This window comes from Danio rerio, chromosome 2 (assembly GCF_049306965.1).
Source record: "Danio rerio strain Tuebingen ecotype United States chromosome 2, GRCz12tu, whole genome shotgun sequence".
NCBI classification, from domain to species: Eukaryota; Metazoa; Chordata; class Actinopteri; order Cypriniformes; family Danionidae; genus Danio; species Danio rerio.
The window spans coordinates 54,090,753-54,108,900 of NC_133177.1; the positions used below are offsets into that span (position 1 = coordinate 54,090,753).

At 36.5% G+C, this 18,148-nt stretch overlaps 1 protein-coding gene across 9 annotated transcripts in view; it reads left to right on the plus strand.

Moving 5' to 3' along the window:
* The window catches only part of fyco1b (FYVE and coiled-coil domain autophagy adaptor 1b), a 210,961-nt gene that overhangs the window by 113,383 nt on the left and 79,430 nt on the right, over window positions 1-18,148 (plus strand). For all 9 annotated transcript variants that reach the window (XM_073930645.1, XM_073930642.1, XM_073930627.1 and 6 more), the window contains 7 exons: window positions 979-1,085; window positions 2,159-2,284; window positions 8,404-8,510; window positions 11,903-12,046; window positions 12,598-12,688; window positions 13,229-15,319; window positions 15,407-15,499. In XM_073930645.1, the coding sequence (XP_073786746.1) occupies window positions 979-1,085; window positions 2,159-2,284; window positions 8,404-8,510; window positions 11,903-12,046; window positions 12,598-12,688; window positions 13,229-15,319; window positions 15,407-15,499 (2,759 nt within the window). The remainder of the gene's footprint in view (window positions 1-978; window positions 1,086-2,158; window positions 2,285-8,403; window positions 8,511-11,902; window positions 12,047-12,597; window positions 12,689-13,228; window positions 15,320-15,406; window positions 15,500-18,148) is intronic.

The following is an 18,148-nucleotide window of genomic DNA, read 5'->3' on the forward strand; positions in this document are numbered from 1 at the left end:
CCGATAGAGGACTCGAGAGATGAACGGTTCAATTCTTTTTCTGGCTCTAAACGCATATGATTGGCCCATGATGAACGAATGACTCAGACCCGATAGAGGACTCGAGAGATGAACGGTTCAATTCTTTTTCTGGCTCTAAACGCATATGATTGGGTTCTGCCTTTCCGTGATGAACAACTCAAAAGACTTGAAATGAACGGTACCACCTGCACAAATATGCGCACGTGTGGATGAACGAATCACTCCCTGAGGGGACTTGTAGTTCCCGAGTCATTGAAGATTCAATCAAAATGAACGAAACGTTCATGAATGACCCATCACTAGCAGATTTACTTGTACTAATGATCTGTGAAAACTTCTTGTTTCATTACTTTATAAGTTTCTTTCTTCTGTTGAACACAAAGGATGGTATTTTTTATAAACCTTTAATTATTGACTTCCATAGTATTTGTTTTTCCTACTATGAAATCAATAGTTACAGGTTTATTCAAAATATCTGCTTTACTGTTCACCACCAGAATACAGAAGCTCATAAATGTTTGGAACCACTTAAGGGTGAGAAAATAGTGTGTACAATTTCATTTTTGGGTGAACTATCTCTCACTAGGCATATTCTGGGGACACTACAATATTTCCACACATACTCCATTATTATTAATTATAACAGTACAGGAAATGTAATCAGATGTTTTTCATGCATGTTAGCTCCATGTGCAGATTTACTTGTACTAATGATCTTTGAAAACTTCTTGTTTCAATCCTTTATGAGTTTCTTTCCTCTGTTGAACACAAAGGATGGTATTTTTTATAAACCTTTAATTATTGACTTCCATAGTATTTGTTTTTCCTACTATGAAATCAATAGTTACAGGTTTTCAGCATTCTTTAAAAATACTGAGAAAAAAATCTGAAATCATCAATCTTGTCATTTTAGGAGGTTGCACAAATAAGTCCATATGTGTCCATATGTTTTTGCAGATGCAGTTTCTGAGCTGAGCAAGGAGCATTGTGACACCGAAGATCCCATCACCGATGACAGCTCCAGCCTTCACAAGTTCTGTTTTAAACTGGAGTACCTGCTGCAAGTATGGCTCAGTTTTTTGTCGTACTCGATTTTAGGAGCTTTTAAAATGAATTACTATTAACAGAATTATTAGCCTCTGATTTTTTTTAACTATTTCCCAAATGATGTTTAACAGAGCAAGGAAATTTTCACAGTATGTCTGAAAATATTTTTTTCTTCTGGAAAAAGTCTTATTTGTTTTATTTTGGCTAAAATAAATAATGTTTTTAATTTTTTAAAAAGCTATTTTAAGGTTAAAATGATTGGCCTCTTTAAGCTATATATTTTTTTAATTTTCTACAGAACAAACCACTGTTATACATTGACTTGCCTAACTACCCTAACCTGCCTAGTTAATCTAATAGTTTATCTAATTAACTTAGTTAAGCCTTTAAATGTCACTTTAAGCTGTATCTTGAAAAATATCTTGAAAAATATCTAGTCAAAAAATTTTACTGTCATCATGGCAAAGATAAAATAAATCAGTTATCAGAAATAAGTTATTAAAATTATTATGCTTAGAAATGTGTTGAAAAAAAATCTTCTCTTTGTCAAACAGAAATCAGGGAAAAAAATAAACCGGGGCTCTAATAATTCTGCCTTCAACTGTATATCAAAAATGAATAGCCTCTTTTGCTAAGAACATAGTTTGGACATCTTTAAAGGCTATTTTCTCAATGTTTAGATTGTTTTGAACCCTCAGATTCCAGATTTTCAAAAAGATGATATGTATTTCTGACAGAATATTGTCCTATCCTACAAAAAAGTAGAAAAAAAAAACCCAAAATGGATTATTGAAATATATTGCTAAAACACTAGTGTTTCTACTTAAAGATTGATGTGTTTTTTTTTTCTTTGGAACTATTTGCCAAAATCAGTAGCCATTAATACTTAATAGTTTTTTTTTCTTGAGAATTTTATTTTACTACAATATTTAGTCTTTAAAACTGGTTTAATTTCTTTTTGTTTTTGTTATCATGACATTCTATGGTGACCTACTGTAGATAAAGATGTCTACAGTCAAGCTAAAATCATGTTTAGAGTGATTTTTTTTATTATTATTATTATTATTAACCTGCTGACCATTGTGTCTAGTTTGACCAGAAAGAGAGGACCACATTTCTGGGCAGCAGGAAAGACTACTGGGATTATTTCTGCGACTGCTTGGCCAAGATTAAAGGAGCTAATGACGGCATTCGCTTTGTCAAATCAATCCCTGAGGTAATCCACCACACGAGTCCCAACATCTGCTGGAAGCGCGTCTCTCCAGCCTGTGCATGTGTGGCTCCAGACAACCTTCTCATTTCTCTTTCGCAGTTTCATTTCACTGCTTTTCTGACATTTTACGTACGTCTTTTTTGTTTGTGTGCACCTCTGTGGAGGGTTTCGAGCAGGAAGCAGTGGCGCTCAGCCTCAGGTTGGTTTTGTGTTGTAGGTGTTCGATTAGCAGCACTACTACTAAAGATATTCTTTTCTTGCTTAATATTTTTGTTTTGTTTTCCAATGCAAACATTTCAAATTTCTTAAATCAGGATGCATACTTGAAAAGGAAAATGACTAAAGATATTAAAGCCTTGTTTTCAGATTTAGTTTTTTTTTAAGAATGAATTTGATTCCTAAAACAAAAACAAAACCCTGTAGAATCACTTAATATGCCATTTTGCCATTTTATAATCTTGCATCTTGATTTAAGATTGTTTGGATATTTGTACTACAAAACAAGGCAGACATACTGAGTCAGAATTTTTTTTGTAATGAGTTGAGGGTCTCGCAAACATTAGTATATGGTTCTTAACCAAATAATTGTACAATACAGTAGATTTTATTTCTTTTTTTTGTGTGTGATTTTTATAGCAGTTTACTAAGGCATGTATAACTACTTTTTTGTTTGTTTTTTAGAGAGACAAACCTCTAGGTTAATTTAAACTTTGCTGTTCAACTTATTCCATTGTTTGTCCTCCTGACATGATACCTTAAATCACGAGGCATGTTCTGGAAAAGTGGGCTGTTGCACTGTTTCACAGTTTTTTATTAGAAACACAATAGAAACTATTTGGTAACATTGGAGAAGTTCAAAGAAATGGTTTATTTATTTATTTATTTGTTTATTTGGTAACATATTTTTAGTTGATGCTAACTAGTAGTACTATCAATGTTTAATTCCGTTTTCTTTCTGAGCAAAACAATAATTTTGCTCATAATTATTTATTAAAACATATATAATAATGAATATATTTTAGCATGATCACTTACACTAAATTTATATATAAGGAGTTCAGATACAAAACCCTCTGCCGGCTGAAATTGTATTCTAAGATAAGCATTTTTCTCAGGCTCATGTAGATGCAGTAGTTTTACATTCATGGGAAAGAAGTGTTTCCTTTTATTCTTTTTAAAGTGAAACAACTGAACAAAAACAGATGAGGTTGATGAAAATGCCCACTTTAGAAGAAAATTTCAGGTGACACTTAAATGTTTTTGCATCTAAACTCTTCTTTTATAGCCAAATCTGAAGCTAATCTAATTAAACAACTTGCCATACTAGTCCAGCAATTAGTAGCCCAAACTTATGTTAGGTATTTAATAAAACAATTAAGTGCAATTAAATGTCAAATTTTGCTGAAATTTTGTAGTTCGTAATATTTTTTGCAATATTTCACATGAATTTAAATGTATTTATTTATTTATTTTTTGTATTTTCAAAAGATTTTCATTGATTTAAATATTATTTATTTACAAAAAAATAATAATAATCATTTTCAAAACATACTCAGCGCACAGCATAAGTGAGTACATCTCTTTTTGAAAATTAATATTTTTATCCAATTCTTAGAATATAAGCAGCAATTAGCATGTTGGTGCATTTAAACAAAATAGTTTTATTAAACAGTTATGGTCAACATAGGCTCATTCTGAAAATGTAGCCCCATATACATTTCCGGAGATTGCAAATTATGTAGCCAGAGCTACAAATGGCTGCATTTCGTGTTTAAAACGAACGCTACAGAACAGTATGACGCCTTTCCTTTTGGTGCTAACCAGCTGACTGCTTACCTCCGTATGGACGGCTTTTCAACTGTTACCAGTTACATCTGTTACATCTTGAGATGCAAACTTGAGATGCAAAACAGAGTTGACCACAACAATGGGGTTCTAGTCTGGTGAGGAACGGTTCCAGAAAGCAAGTAGGATAAAAACAAAAGCTAAAAAATAAAATAAACTAGTAAATAACAGGGTGAGAATGTGGTAAAATCTAAAAAATGTGGTAAAAAATTAGGGGGCTTTTGCTTTTTAAAACACTGTGGTTGGGTTAAGGAAAGAGGATGGACAAGTCAATCGGCGCTTTTTAAAACACTTTTGGTTGGGTTTAGGGAAGGGGGAGGGTGGGGGGATCGATCGATCGGTTGGTCAGTCAGTAAGTCAGTCATTCGACAGTGGGCTCCGGTGGATTAATGAGAGAACAGCAGGCGCGAATGGCACTCGCGAGAAAAATTTGAGATCTCAAAAAGTGACACAGAAGCCTCTGGTGGATTCATGAAAACAAAAACTGCAAAGAAACAAAGCTCCTGAGAGATATGTGATCAGAATGAGCCGGGGTTGGTTACAGTATGCCCAGAAAAAAAGGACTTTGGTTACCTAACATCTTTAGGAAGATAAAGCATTTAAAGTCAAGTGAGTTCTTTCAAAAGTCTACAAATTTTGAACTAAATAAAAGAAATTGTAGATTGTTTCTCTCAAATTTTTTTATTATTTTCTTTTCTCCTCCCTGTTTTTATTTTTATTTTTTTATTTAATCTTTGTCCCCAACATATTAATTTGGGTGTTCAAATTTTTGCACTGTGATCTTAAGTTTTTTTTTTTTTTAGATTAGTTGCAGTTTTGGCTTTAGTACTGACTAATCTAATGCATATGCACACATACAGTATATTGATATATATTGACATTTGTTACAAATATAAATATAAAAGGAGATGTGTGAGGCGTTTGCTCATTAATGCTGAACAATAGATACAAAATATATGGGGTGCAGAGTAATAATCATTAACATTATTTAACCCACACTTCTGATGTTTTATTTACACAAAACTTGACTTGCATTTAATGTGTTTTCTGTGTATATGAAATTTATTCTAAGGCAGACACCAAATTCCCACATCTTCTCTTTCACCCATATATAAATCTCTTCAGAATTCCTTTGCCATTGAAATGCAGCTTTTCCGTGAGTCTTGAATCCAGAATAAATCCAGAAATCCCGCATCAGCTGTAGTGTAGGGTTTCCATCTGTTGTCCTTATGCTCTTTGGTCGCCCACTGTAATCCTCCATCTGCTCACCCGTCAGTACTGTACCCAAGACGACCATTGTTTGTGTTTAGAATGGCATATTACCATACCACTCAATGCAATATTCTTCAGTATGCAGTGTGTGCGCGCACTACACACTGTACAATATGCAGATTACCAGTACACATGGAATGTATTAGTATATTGGCCAAAATGTGCAGTGTACATCCCAAAGCAGATAATGTATCCATCCATGCAGTGAACTCAGCTTGACCTTTCATTTCTAGTATGCCGAATCAGCAGGCAGTACATTTAACATGACCTTTTTATGACATTGATCAGACTGAGAAAACGTTCTTTATTATTATTATTTTGCTAAAAAGACAAACAAAACTCTTATGGGACATGCATGGGCAATATTTTTAAAATGGTCAAAATGATAGATTTTTCTTTCATGCCAAAGATCATTAGATCATTAAGTACATTTATTGCTCACTTAATATTTAATAAATGATTATTTGCTTTAATATTTACTTATCAATTGCCATTTTGGCTGTAAAGCTCTTTATGATTGTAAAGATCATGAAACATGAAGATATTTGTAATATATCTAAAAGTAATTTTTCATTAGTAATGTGCATTGTTAAGAACTTCATTTGGACAATTTTTTCAATGTTTGGATTCCTAGTATGCTGAATCATCAGGCGGTACATTAACCATAAGTTGTTTTGACCTTGATCAGACTGAGAAATGTTTTATTATTATTGCTAAAAAGAAATAAATGGTCCACAAAACTAATCTTATGTTGCATAGGAATATTTAAAAAAATGTCATTGTGTGGGTCAAAATTATGGATTTTTTTTATGTCAAAGATCATTAGCTTATTAGGTTAATTTTATATTTAATAAAGTAATAATTACTTTAAATATTTACTTTTTAGATTTGTGGTATGTTGAATAGTCAGGTGGTAATATTTAACATGACCTTTTTCTTTGACATCGATCAGATCGAGAAATGTTTTTTATTATTATTATTGCTAAAATGAAACGCATGCAAAATGTGACCCTGATCCACAAAACATGTCTCATGTTGCATGGGAATTTTTTAAAAAAATGGTCATTTCATGGGTCAAAATTATAGATTTTTCTTTTAGGTCAAAGACCATTAGATTATTAATTCACTTAATATTTAATAAAGTAATATTTAATTTAATATTTACCTATTAATTGGCATTTTGACAAAATAAAATTTTCTAATTTACAGTATGATCATGGTCCATGAAGATATTTTCTAAATGTTTTTCTGTAAACATATCAAAAATGGACTTAATTTGGACATATTCATGGGAGATTTTAGTTCTAGTATGCCAAATCAGCAGGTGGTAACATTTAACATGACTTTTTTTAGACATTGATCAGACTGATAAATGTTTTTTCCTAAAGATCATGATTCATGAAGATAATTATCAAATGTCCATTTGTATATATGTCAAAACTTATTTTGATCAGTAATGTGCATTGCTAAGAACTTAATTCGTACAAATTTGTGGGAGATTTTTCACAATGTATAGATTTGCCGAATCAGCAGGCGGTAACGTTTGACATGACCTTTTTTAGTCTAGTCTTCTAGTTTTATGTTACATGGGGATATTTTTAAAAATGGCTTTTGTATGGGTCAAAATGACATATTTTCCTTTTATGCCAAAGATCAAAGAATATAAAGTGAATTTAATATTAAATAAAGCTATATTTAAGATTTTTATTTATTGACATTTTGGCAATAAAGCTCTTTCTGATTCGGATTTTAAAGATAGATAATGATCCATGAATATATTTTATGAGTATTAGAGAATATATGTCCTACAGTAAATATATCAAAACCTAATTTTTGATTTATAATGTGCATTGTTAAGAACTTAATTTGGACAAATTTATAGGATATACTTAAATATTTTTTCACCCTTAGATTCCACAGATTTTTAAATCTTTGTGTTTCGGTTTAATATTGTTCTTCTCTGGAGGTTTAGCCACACTGTTACATAATGAAGAGGCATTCCTCAACCTGTCATTTTGGCAGAGTGGCTTCAATATAAGTCTTTTTTTCTTTTGAGTTCTAAAACATAAAGAATGTTTTTATAAAATATTCACCTTTTATTTGCAATCATTTTTGATCCCTTTAAAGAAGACCTGTTATGCAAAAATCACTTTTAAATGTTGTTTAACCACAGCCAGTCGATACTGGTAAAAATGATTTAATTCTACTTTTTATAGTCAAACTGCATAAACACTTTGATTGACATTGTCTCTTTGTACATGTCATCAGAGGGGGAAAGCCCCGACTCCCCCTCATTAACAAAGACAGCCCTGAGTAAGAAGCAGCCATTCACCAACAGAGTTTCCAAACCATACCTGCCTTAAATGATGTAAGCAACTAAGAGGCATTAGTCCTGTGTTAAATCTGCCGCTATGGTTGTTTGTAGCTACGCCCTCTCTTAAAAAGAGCACAATCTCATTTAAATTTAAAGTCACAGTGACAAAAACAGTACAATTTGGATTAAAGCCTAAAAGAGGCAGTTTCAAAGACTTCTACAAAATTATTTGTGTGGTATTTTGTGCTGAAACTTCACATATACACTTAAGGGACATGATTTACTTGTTAAAAGGGGCATGCAAGGTCCCCTTTAAGTAGGTAATCTGCACATTTAAAATAAGAAAACTGCTTCCTTTAAAAACTCAAATGATTGTCTATAATTTTACTGATTACTGTAATTAACATTTAAATCTATTTCTATTATGTAATTATTTATAATGAAATCTACAAATGACCTGAGTGAAATACTGTTCACACCATTTAATTTCACAAGTTCACAGGTTGCGTTGCTGTTGTTGCTTAAACATTATCATAAGGACGTCATGAGTTATGTGATTAACAAAATGATAAGCTACTGGTTTGTGCAGAAACGTGGGTTGATTATCTTTAGCTAACCTGAATGCATTTCGTTCTCGGGTTTCAGCATTCATATCTTCTCTATTACTTTTGTTTTCACTTCTATTCTTTAGCTGAAGACTTCGTTAGGGAAAGGACGGGCTTTCATCCGTTACTGTCTGGTGCATCAAAGACTTGCAGACACTCTTCAGCAATGTCTCATAAACCTCAAAATCACAAGGTAATCTAATCACCAAAAATTTGAATATTGCAACGTGTGCGTTTAATGATGATGCATTGATGAAACTGCAATTTTATCAATGTATGATTTGGGTTTACAATGATTAGCAATGAAGATTGAAAGTAGCAGTATGACAGTATATATATATATATATATATATATATATATATATATATATATATATATATATATATATATATATATATATATATATATATAAAACATAATTACAATGTGTGAAGGAAGTATAGCTCAGAATCAAACCCATAAACAACTATTTCAGCAGAAAGCACAACCACATTTCACTTGCTCAAGTTTGGTTTCAAATTCACATGAAAAAGCATGTGGGAAAAGAGAAGTCTATGATTTTTGCTTCATCAAGTTGTGTACAATATAGTATAAAACAAACCCTGACACATCATGGCCAAATGAGCATAATACAGTGCACCTGGAAAGTATTCATAGCGCTTCACTTTTTCCACATGTTTTTATGTTACAGCCTTATTCCAAAGTGGATTAAATTCATTAATTTTTTCCAAATTCTACACACAATACCCCATAATGACAAAGTGAAAAAAGAGTTTTTTTAAATCGTTGCAAATTTATAAAAAATTTAAAACCTGAAAAATCACATGTACATAAGTATTCACAGCCTTTGCTCAATCATTTGTTGATGCACCTTTGGCAGCAATTACAGCCTCAAGTCTTTTTGAATATGATGCCACAAGCTTGGCACACCTGTCTTTGGGAATTTTTGCTCATTCCTCTGTGCAGTAGCTCTCAAGCTCTATCAGGTTGGATGGGAAGCGACGGTCTATAGTCATTTTCAGATCTCTCCAAAGATGTTCAATAGGATTTAGGTCTGGGCTCTGCCTGGGCCACTCAAGGACATTCAACGAGTTGTTGTGAAGCCACGCTATCGATATTTTGGCAGTGTGCTTTGAGCTATTGTCCTGCTGGAAGATAAAGCGTCACCCCAGTCTGAGGTCAAGAGCACTCTTCCAGTTCCTGCTCCCACCACCATGCTTCACTCTAGGGATGGTATTAGCCTGGTGATGAGCCGTGCCTGGTTTTCTCCAAACGTAACGCCTGGCGTTCACTCCAAAGAGTTCAATTTTAGTCTCATCAGATCAGAGAATTTGGTTTATGGTCTGAAGGTCCTTCAGATGCCTTTTGGCAAACTCCAGGTGGGGATTGGCTTCTGTCTGGCCACTCTACCATACAGGCCTGACTGGTGGATTGCTGCACAGATTGTTGTCCTTCTGTAAGGTTCTCCTCTCTCCACAGAAGAACACTGGAGCTCAGACAGAGTGACCATCGGGTTATTGATCACCTCCCTGACTAAGACCCTTCTCCCCCGATCACTCAGCTTAGATGGACGGCCAGCTCTAGGAAGAATCCTGATGGTTCCAAACATCTTCAACTTATGGATGATGGAGGCCGCTGTGCTCATTGGAACTTTCCGAGCAGCAGACATTTTTCTGTAACCTTCCCCAGCCTTGTGCCTCAAAACAATTCTGTCTTGGATATCTACAGACAATTCCTTTGTCTTCATGCTTGGTTTGTGCTTTGTCATGCACTGTCAACCCTGGGACCTTATATAGACAGGTGTATGCCCTTTCAAATCATGTCCAATCAACTGAATTTACAACAGGTAAAATCCAATGAAGCTGCTGAAACATCTCAAGAATGATCAGTGGAAACAGAATGTACCTGAGCTCAATTTAGAGCTTAACGGCAAAAGCTGTGAATACTGATGTACATGTGATTTTTCAGCTTTTTATTTTTAGTAGTTTGCAACAATTTTAAAAACTCTTTTTTTCACATTGTCATTATGGGGTATTGTGTGTAGAATTTTGAAGAAATAAATGATTTTAATCCATTTTGGAATAAGGCTGTAACATAAAAACTGTGGAAAAAGTGAAGCGCTATGAATACTTTCCGGATGCTTTGTATGCGTAACAACAAAATGAGTAAGTCTACAACTTCTGCTTAAATGCTTTAGTGCACACTTTTATATGTACAAATTTGTAATCAATAATGCGACTATTTTGCAAATCAATTGTTTTTACAGTACAAGATGTGAAAGTGTTGATTCTGACTTTTCCACACATTCAAATTTCTATTCCTCTAACTGCTTTCATTTCTCCTAAAATATACACTTCCTGTCCTAAAGTAGCACGCTTGCATGAATTGTCAATGAATTATTTATTTTTTAAATTGAAATACAGACTACAGGTCAAGTTAAATTGATTTGCAATAATGTTATGGCTTCTTCTTCATAAAACTAATTCTTCCTCTATGGCTTGTTTTCTTCATGTGTTAAAGAGATAGTTCACCAAAAAAAAATTACATAATTTACTCATCTTCCTCTTGTTCCAAACCTCTTTCTTCTGTTGAACAAAAAACAAGATGCTGCAAAAAAAAATATCTGTTGACTTTCATGGTATTTTCTGATCCTACTATGGATGTCAAAGGTTGCTGGTTTCCAACATTCTTCAGAATATCTTGTTTTATGTTCAGCAGAATAAATAAATTCATAAAACTTTAGAAGCACTTGAGTAAATACTGAGGATATTTAAATTTGGGGCTGAACTGTCCCTTTAAGATGCTTTGATACAGTCTACACTGTAAAAGTGCGATGACTTCACCTAAGTTCAGTGATCTATACACAGTGTACTCTTGCTGGCCACTTTATTAGGTACACCTTACTATTACCGGGTTGGTCCCCCTTCAGAACTGCCTTAATCGTGGCATAGATTCAATAAGGTACTGGAAATATTCCTCAAAGATTTTGGTCCATATTGACATTATTGCATTGCGCAAAACTCTAGAGATGGTTGTACGTAAAAATCCCAGTAGATCACCAGTTTCTAAAACACTCAGGCCAGTTCATCTGACAATAACGACCATGCCACGTTCAAAGTCACTTAAATCATCTTTTTTTCCCCATTCTGATGCTCGATTTGAACTGCAGAAGATCGTCTAGACTAGGGATCACCAAAGTTGTTCCTGGAGGTCCGGTGTCCTGCAGACTTTTGCTCCAACCCTAATCAAACACACCTGAATGAGCTTATCAAGGTCTTACTAGGTATACTTGAAACACCCCGGCAGGTGTGTTGAGGCAAGTTGGAGCTAAACCCTGCAGGGCACCGGACCTCCAGGTACAAGTTTAGTGACCCCTGGTCTAGACAATGTCTGCATGAATAAATATATTGAGTTGCTGCAGTGCGATTGGCTGATAAGAAATTTGTGTTAACAAGCAGTTGGACAGGTGTACCTAATAAAATAAACGGTGAGTGTATATCTCATCAGTATATGTTATAAATAACCATTCTGTGAATTTGCGTCTTGTTTATGAGGGGTCAGTGATATTTGTTTTCCATTCACAGTGAATGGTATTATGAGCGCAGTCCATTCCTGAAGTCCCATCTGAATATTGATATCATCAACCACCTGTATGAACTCAATGAGGTTCAGTTTGATGTAGCATCCCGAGGTTACGACCTGGACTCTCAGTGGCCCACATTTGCAAGGTAAATCATCGGATTCAGGCCAATTATATCACAAAAGTAATGTCATAGTGTTGACAGGTCTAACCAGTTGAGTTTTGCAGATTTCTCAAATTGGTGAACAATGTTTTTATAACACATTTGTTCATATGTTAATAAAAATCAATACAAATTTAAAAAGTAAGTAACAACAAATCCAGCTAAATTTTTTCTTGAATTATTAAAAAAATCCACAAATGTCTTGAGTGGCACAACTGTTTCCACCATTTATAATAATAATAATAATAATAATAATTACAATAAACTTTTATTGTGAAGCAAAAAAAAAAAAAAAAAAACGTTTGTTACTATATTTATATAGACCAGGATGCTGATTACCTATTTAAGTAAATTACTAAAGCAAATGGTTCTTTAACGTTCAAACAAAACCTTATAATACGTACTAATGTACTTAATAGTTTAATAAGTACTTTTTTTCATCAAAAGAAAGTGCATGTTGTTGACGTAGTTAGTTACCAAATGAACCACTGAGTAAATCAAATGACTTTCTTAATATGGGTGTTTTACTCGTGCAGAAGGACACTGGGATCAGCCGTCTCGCCCCATGTCTGGAAACCACCCAGTCGCTGCTCTAGTGTCAACAGTCTGGTCAGCAGCTACACACAGGTTTGGAAACATTAAAAATACCGTTAGAGTGGTCAGATTTGCTCATATTGTTTTGTGTGAGAACTGTGAATTTGTGAAGTTTACTTTAAAATTGTAGTTGATATAAATGGTGGTACCAAGGCCCCTATGTCTCCCAAATACCCACAGACAACAAGATAATAGTGACAAACTCATAACAACTTCAATTTTGAAATAGGAGAGCTTTTTAGGTCTGTTCATCAGTAATTGCAGTTTAAAAAAATTAAGAAAGAAATCTGGCACTTATTTTATAAAGTAAAATCACATTATGTGAAACGACATCCTGAATGTTCATTTTCCTTTATTTGTAATACTCAGTCAAGTTTTGTATTTAATATTGCACTGTAGTTATGATGTATTCTCCCTCTGCACCAACAGTAGGCCAGTGAGAACATATTGTTTTATTTTTGTTGGCCCTTATTTTAGCAAAATGACAACAATCATGACACAAAAAGTTTACTTAATCCAGTGCTTACAGATCATTTCTGCATATTCATTTCAATGTATTTACCTCTCATGCAGCAAGTTCAGGACTTCCTTCCTGGCCAAGATTTTGGTTCCAGTCTTCTAGGTGATCTCGGAGAGCTAGGCGAGCTGACATGTAGCACTTCCGAGGACCTGCGTATTGAGCTTGACCAATCAGAGTTAAAACAGCAACAGCTCAAGGAGAAAATCCAACTGCTCACCGATGAAGCAGCTGATCTGAGGGTTGTTATCAAAGACCTGCAGGAACAGCTCTTGGCCAAAGGTTCCGATCAAGAGAAAGCAGGAGAACAGCAGCAGGAGGTGGTGAAAGCTGTCAGAGAGTGCGCTGACCTCCTCAGTACCACCACACAGGGGCTGGAGGCTCTGAGGACTTCAGAACGCAACCTCGAAGCCAAGCTGAGTGTTGCAGAGAACCGGAATATGGAGCTGCTGGCAAAACTTGACGGAGCATTAAGTGAAAAAGGACAGCAGGCTGCAAACTACTGTGATTCAGCTTGGACGATACAGGAACTCCTGACCAAGCTTAAGGAGGCAGAGCAGGAGAGGATTGAGGCTAAACGAGAAAGCGAAGACCGGGCTAGAATTGCTGAGAGACTTTCTCAGGAGATAAAGCTTCAGGAGGGGAAACTCAAAGAGATGGAAGGCAATCTGGACATGTGTAGAGTCACAGCTGATAAAGAGCGAACAACTGCAACGCAACAGGCTGATGAGCTGCAGATGACCATTAACCGCCTACAGGGAGCGTTATCCCTGAAGGAAAGAGAAACAGGGAACCTGCGAACTCAACTTCAGGATGTGCAGAAAGCACTGGAAGCCCAGCAGGATCAAATGGAGGAGCACATGAAAAAGATCCAAGAGGAGATGCAACGTAAAAGTGTACTTGAAGAGCAGCTAAATGCAAAGATGAATGAGTTGTCTGTTAATACCCAAAAGATGCGCCAACTAGAGAACCACAACCAGCGGTTGATTGTGGAGAATCAGAGCTTCCAAGCACAAGCCAAGAAACTGGAAGAGTACAAAAGCCAGTGCACAAGTCTAATGGAGATCAATGCCAAGCTGATCCAGACTGTCAAAAGGAACGAAGACAGCAGCAAGGAGTTGTCAGAAATCAAGACCACTCTAGAGAAAGAACTGAAAACCTTACAGGCTTCAGAAAGGCAACTGAGAACCAGACTCGAGTCAGCTGGACTGACAGTGGAGAGCCAAAATCTTGAGGAGTGCATCGAGAATGGCCAGACGGACAATGAAGATGTGTTGGAAAAACTCAACGAGAGTACTACAGCCCCACAGAAGAACAAGAGGACAACTTCTGGACTCCTACAAGAAGCCAACGAATGCTCAAAAACTGATCATGTAGAATCTACGACCAGGTTGGCTCTGGCTGAGGCCCAACTTGAACTCAACATGAAGGAGGTTTCCAGACTTCAGGATGAAGTCCTGGAGCTCCGGGCACAACTATTGGTGATCTCAGAGGAGAGGATGAAAATCCAGGCATTGCAGGAAGTGACAGAAGCCTCTAGAGAAGATCTCCGAGCTCAGACAGAGCAACTGAAGTCCCAAGTGGAGGAGCTAAACAGAAGGCATGTTGAGGAGCTGCTACGTTGCCATGAAAGAGAGGAGACTTTGGGAAAAGAGAGAGATATGGAGGCCAAGATGCGTGCCGAAATCCAAACAAGCATGACTTCAATGAAGGAAGAGTGTCATGCTTTGAAGAAGCACAACAGCACACTTGCACTTGAGAATGGAGAGGCTCGTGAAGCCTTGCACAGGGCCAACACTGAGACAGCAGAGCTCGGGGTTCATGTTTGCATGCTAACAGGGCAGAACGAGGAAGCTAAGCTACGATGGGAAGAGCTTTCGAACAAACTGCAGGAGCTGCAGATGGAGGCGCAGGAAGAGGTGAAAACTTTAAGTGATTCGATGGAAAGCTTGAGGAAAGATAATGCAGGACTCAAAGAGCAGGTAAAGCAGATGGAGGGACTCCAAGAAGCCCTGCAGAAGTTGCAGGAGAAACTGGAACGGGCAGAAGACGAAGCCAGAAGTCTCCAGGAGATCCGACAGAGGGAAGTGGACACACTTAGGTCCCAGTTGAGCGATGAGGCCGCGCACCATCAAAGTCAAGTCCAGGTAATTACTCTCAACATTGCTCAAGGATTTAGCTTTGTCCTATTTTGTTCAGTTCATGAATATATGATTATACGTGTATTTCTGAAGGGTATGAGTGAGGATATGGATGCACTGAGGAAAAGGCTGGACATTGAAGTTGAAAAAGTTTCAAGTCTTGAGGCCAAAGTATTGAAGCTTGAGGTAAGCCCATGTGCAGTACTTGAGAAATCTGGAAATCTGTCATCATTTACTCACTCATTACTTGATCCAAACCTGTTTGATTTTTTTCTGTTGAACACAATAGAAGATATATTTTGATGTTTAACCTATAACTATTGACTTTCATAATTCTATGGATGGCAATAGTTAACCAGTTTCAGCTTTCTTCAAAATATCTTCTTTTGTGTTTAGCAGAATAAAGAAACTCATAAAGATTTGGAATTGGAATGGCTGAATAGTCAAATTTAAGTTGCAAACCTTTGATTAATCAAAAGCTGTGTTTATCATGCACATCTTATTAGGGGAATATGGCTCTCGGATTAAGTGTAAATCCTTCGAAGGCCAGAGGGCGATCTTGTGCGAAAACTCCAAAGAAGTAGAAACTCCCATTGGAAATCCATATAGTAGTGACTAAATGGGATATATTTAACAACTTCACTGTGAATAATCATCACACTTCTACAGAATTTTCTCACTGAAGGATTTATTTCAAACACTTAACTGAAGTTGTGAAGTGAGTTTGGAAAAAAAATCATTGTGATCATATTAGTTATTTTCACATGCTATCTGATGCAGCACCATTTACCACACATCTGAATTTAACTGAGAATCTACTCCAGGGGTGCTCAACCCTGCCCCGGAGATCTTCCAGGAGACCTTCCTGCAGAGTTTAGCTCCAACCCTGATCAAACGCAACTAAACCAACTAAATAAGATCTGAAGGACCGCTAGGTAATTTAAGACAGGTGTGTTTGATCAAGGTTGCTGGTAAGCTCTGCAGGAAGGTAGATCTCCAGGAACAGGGTTGAGCACCCCTGATCTACGCAAACAGCTACTGTATCATTATAACAGATCTCGATTTTACAACGTTCTGATTTTGTGCAGTTTAATAGTGAACAACGGCTCTGTGTTCCGCCTGAGACCATGTGCTGGAGAGTTTCTAGTGCTGGCTTTATTGACATAATGTACATGACAATCACTTCCGATTAATTGCACAGCCCTAGTTTGGAAGCACTTGTGAGTAAATTACCATTTATGTGTGAACCCTCCCTTTAAATTGTCAATCGCAAACTATTGAATTGAAGAGATTGCTTTAGTCTTTGCAACTGTACAGCCTACTGAAAAAGGACATTAATGAGCGATGTGCTTTTGCATGCCACTGTGCTTTCTTTCAATAGTTTTTTTTATGAAAATGTGCTCTCAGTGAATGTCTTCTTACATCTCTTCATCTCAAGCCTGAGCACAATATGTTGTAAAAGAGGTTCAACTTGTAAAATGGCGTAACTGTATTTACAGTACATTCTTAAATGGAAAGTTGATCCAAAAATGAACATTTCTTCACCATTTAACTGCACTCAAGTGGTTCTAGACTTTTAAAGAGCCCATATTATACATGAAATAGGGTCATATCCTAGTTGTAAGGGTCTCCAACAACAGTCTAATATGCATGCAAGGTCAAAAAACACTTTCATGGTCTTATAATCTGCATTTATTTTTACCTAATTATCCCAGCGACTCCTGTATGAATCGTCCAGTGATTCATTTGTTCCCAAACCCCTCCTTAGCGCGGAGCTAATCTGCGCTGATTGGACCGATGACAGTCTGTCGCGATTGTTCGACTGCCTTCAGTCAGAGAGGGAAATGGCCAATAGCTAATCAGCAATTTAAAAAGTAATCACAGTTCATACACGCTCGATAGTGTAGGCGTGGATTTTAGCTGCCACACTATGGCGAGTGGATAGTGCCACGGATAACCGAACGAAGGAGACAGTCGTGTACTCGCCATACCACACACACACAAAAACACACACACACCTCCGGATGACAACGCTCCCGCTTCCGCCCGCACCCGCCAGGTTTTAGCCTGAGAACCCGCTCCGTTTTCTGCCCGCCGCGCCCGGTCCCGCTAGAGCGGAGAACACAACCAAAAATCACCCAGTATACAGTCCAGACAGCCAAGCTGTCTGTATAAGTGAAGTTTATTCATAAACTAATTTCGAGAGGATCACGTGCTTATGATTTATCACGTCCAGTCTCGCATTTGCTAATCACTAATCTTCCAATCATATGAGCCCTAAGGCACCATAAATAGTCTAAGTTTCCAGTTCACTTTATCTTCGTTTGGAAGAAGCAGCTTCACCGTAGCTAGCTCCGTTGAAGAACCAACTCTAAACCAGCATGGACAACTAAAGCAGCAACAAGCTACAATCTTCAGGATCTTCATTTGGAAGAACGCTCTGCTCTGCTCATCAACTACAAAAGCTACAAGTGCTACAAGCTACAAAAGCTTCAAGCTACAATCTACAATATACAATCTAAAAGCTTCAATCTACAAGCTACAATATACAAGCTACAGCAACAACAACAACAACTACTATTGCTACCATTTCAAACAACTACAACTCCAACAATTTCATCAACAGCTTAAACAACAACACCAAAACCTTCCACTTCAAAGAGCCTCCACAACGCATCTGCTGTGTCTTCAACCTTATTTCCCAGCAAGATATAAGCCAAACTCCAAAGCTATTGCAATAAAACGGAACCCTCACCTTCTCCTAGCAGTACACATGCTATCCATCGTTTAACAGATTGTTTGCTGGAATGTGTTCAGCAGAGCAGCAGCTCCAGC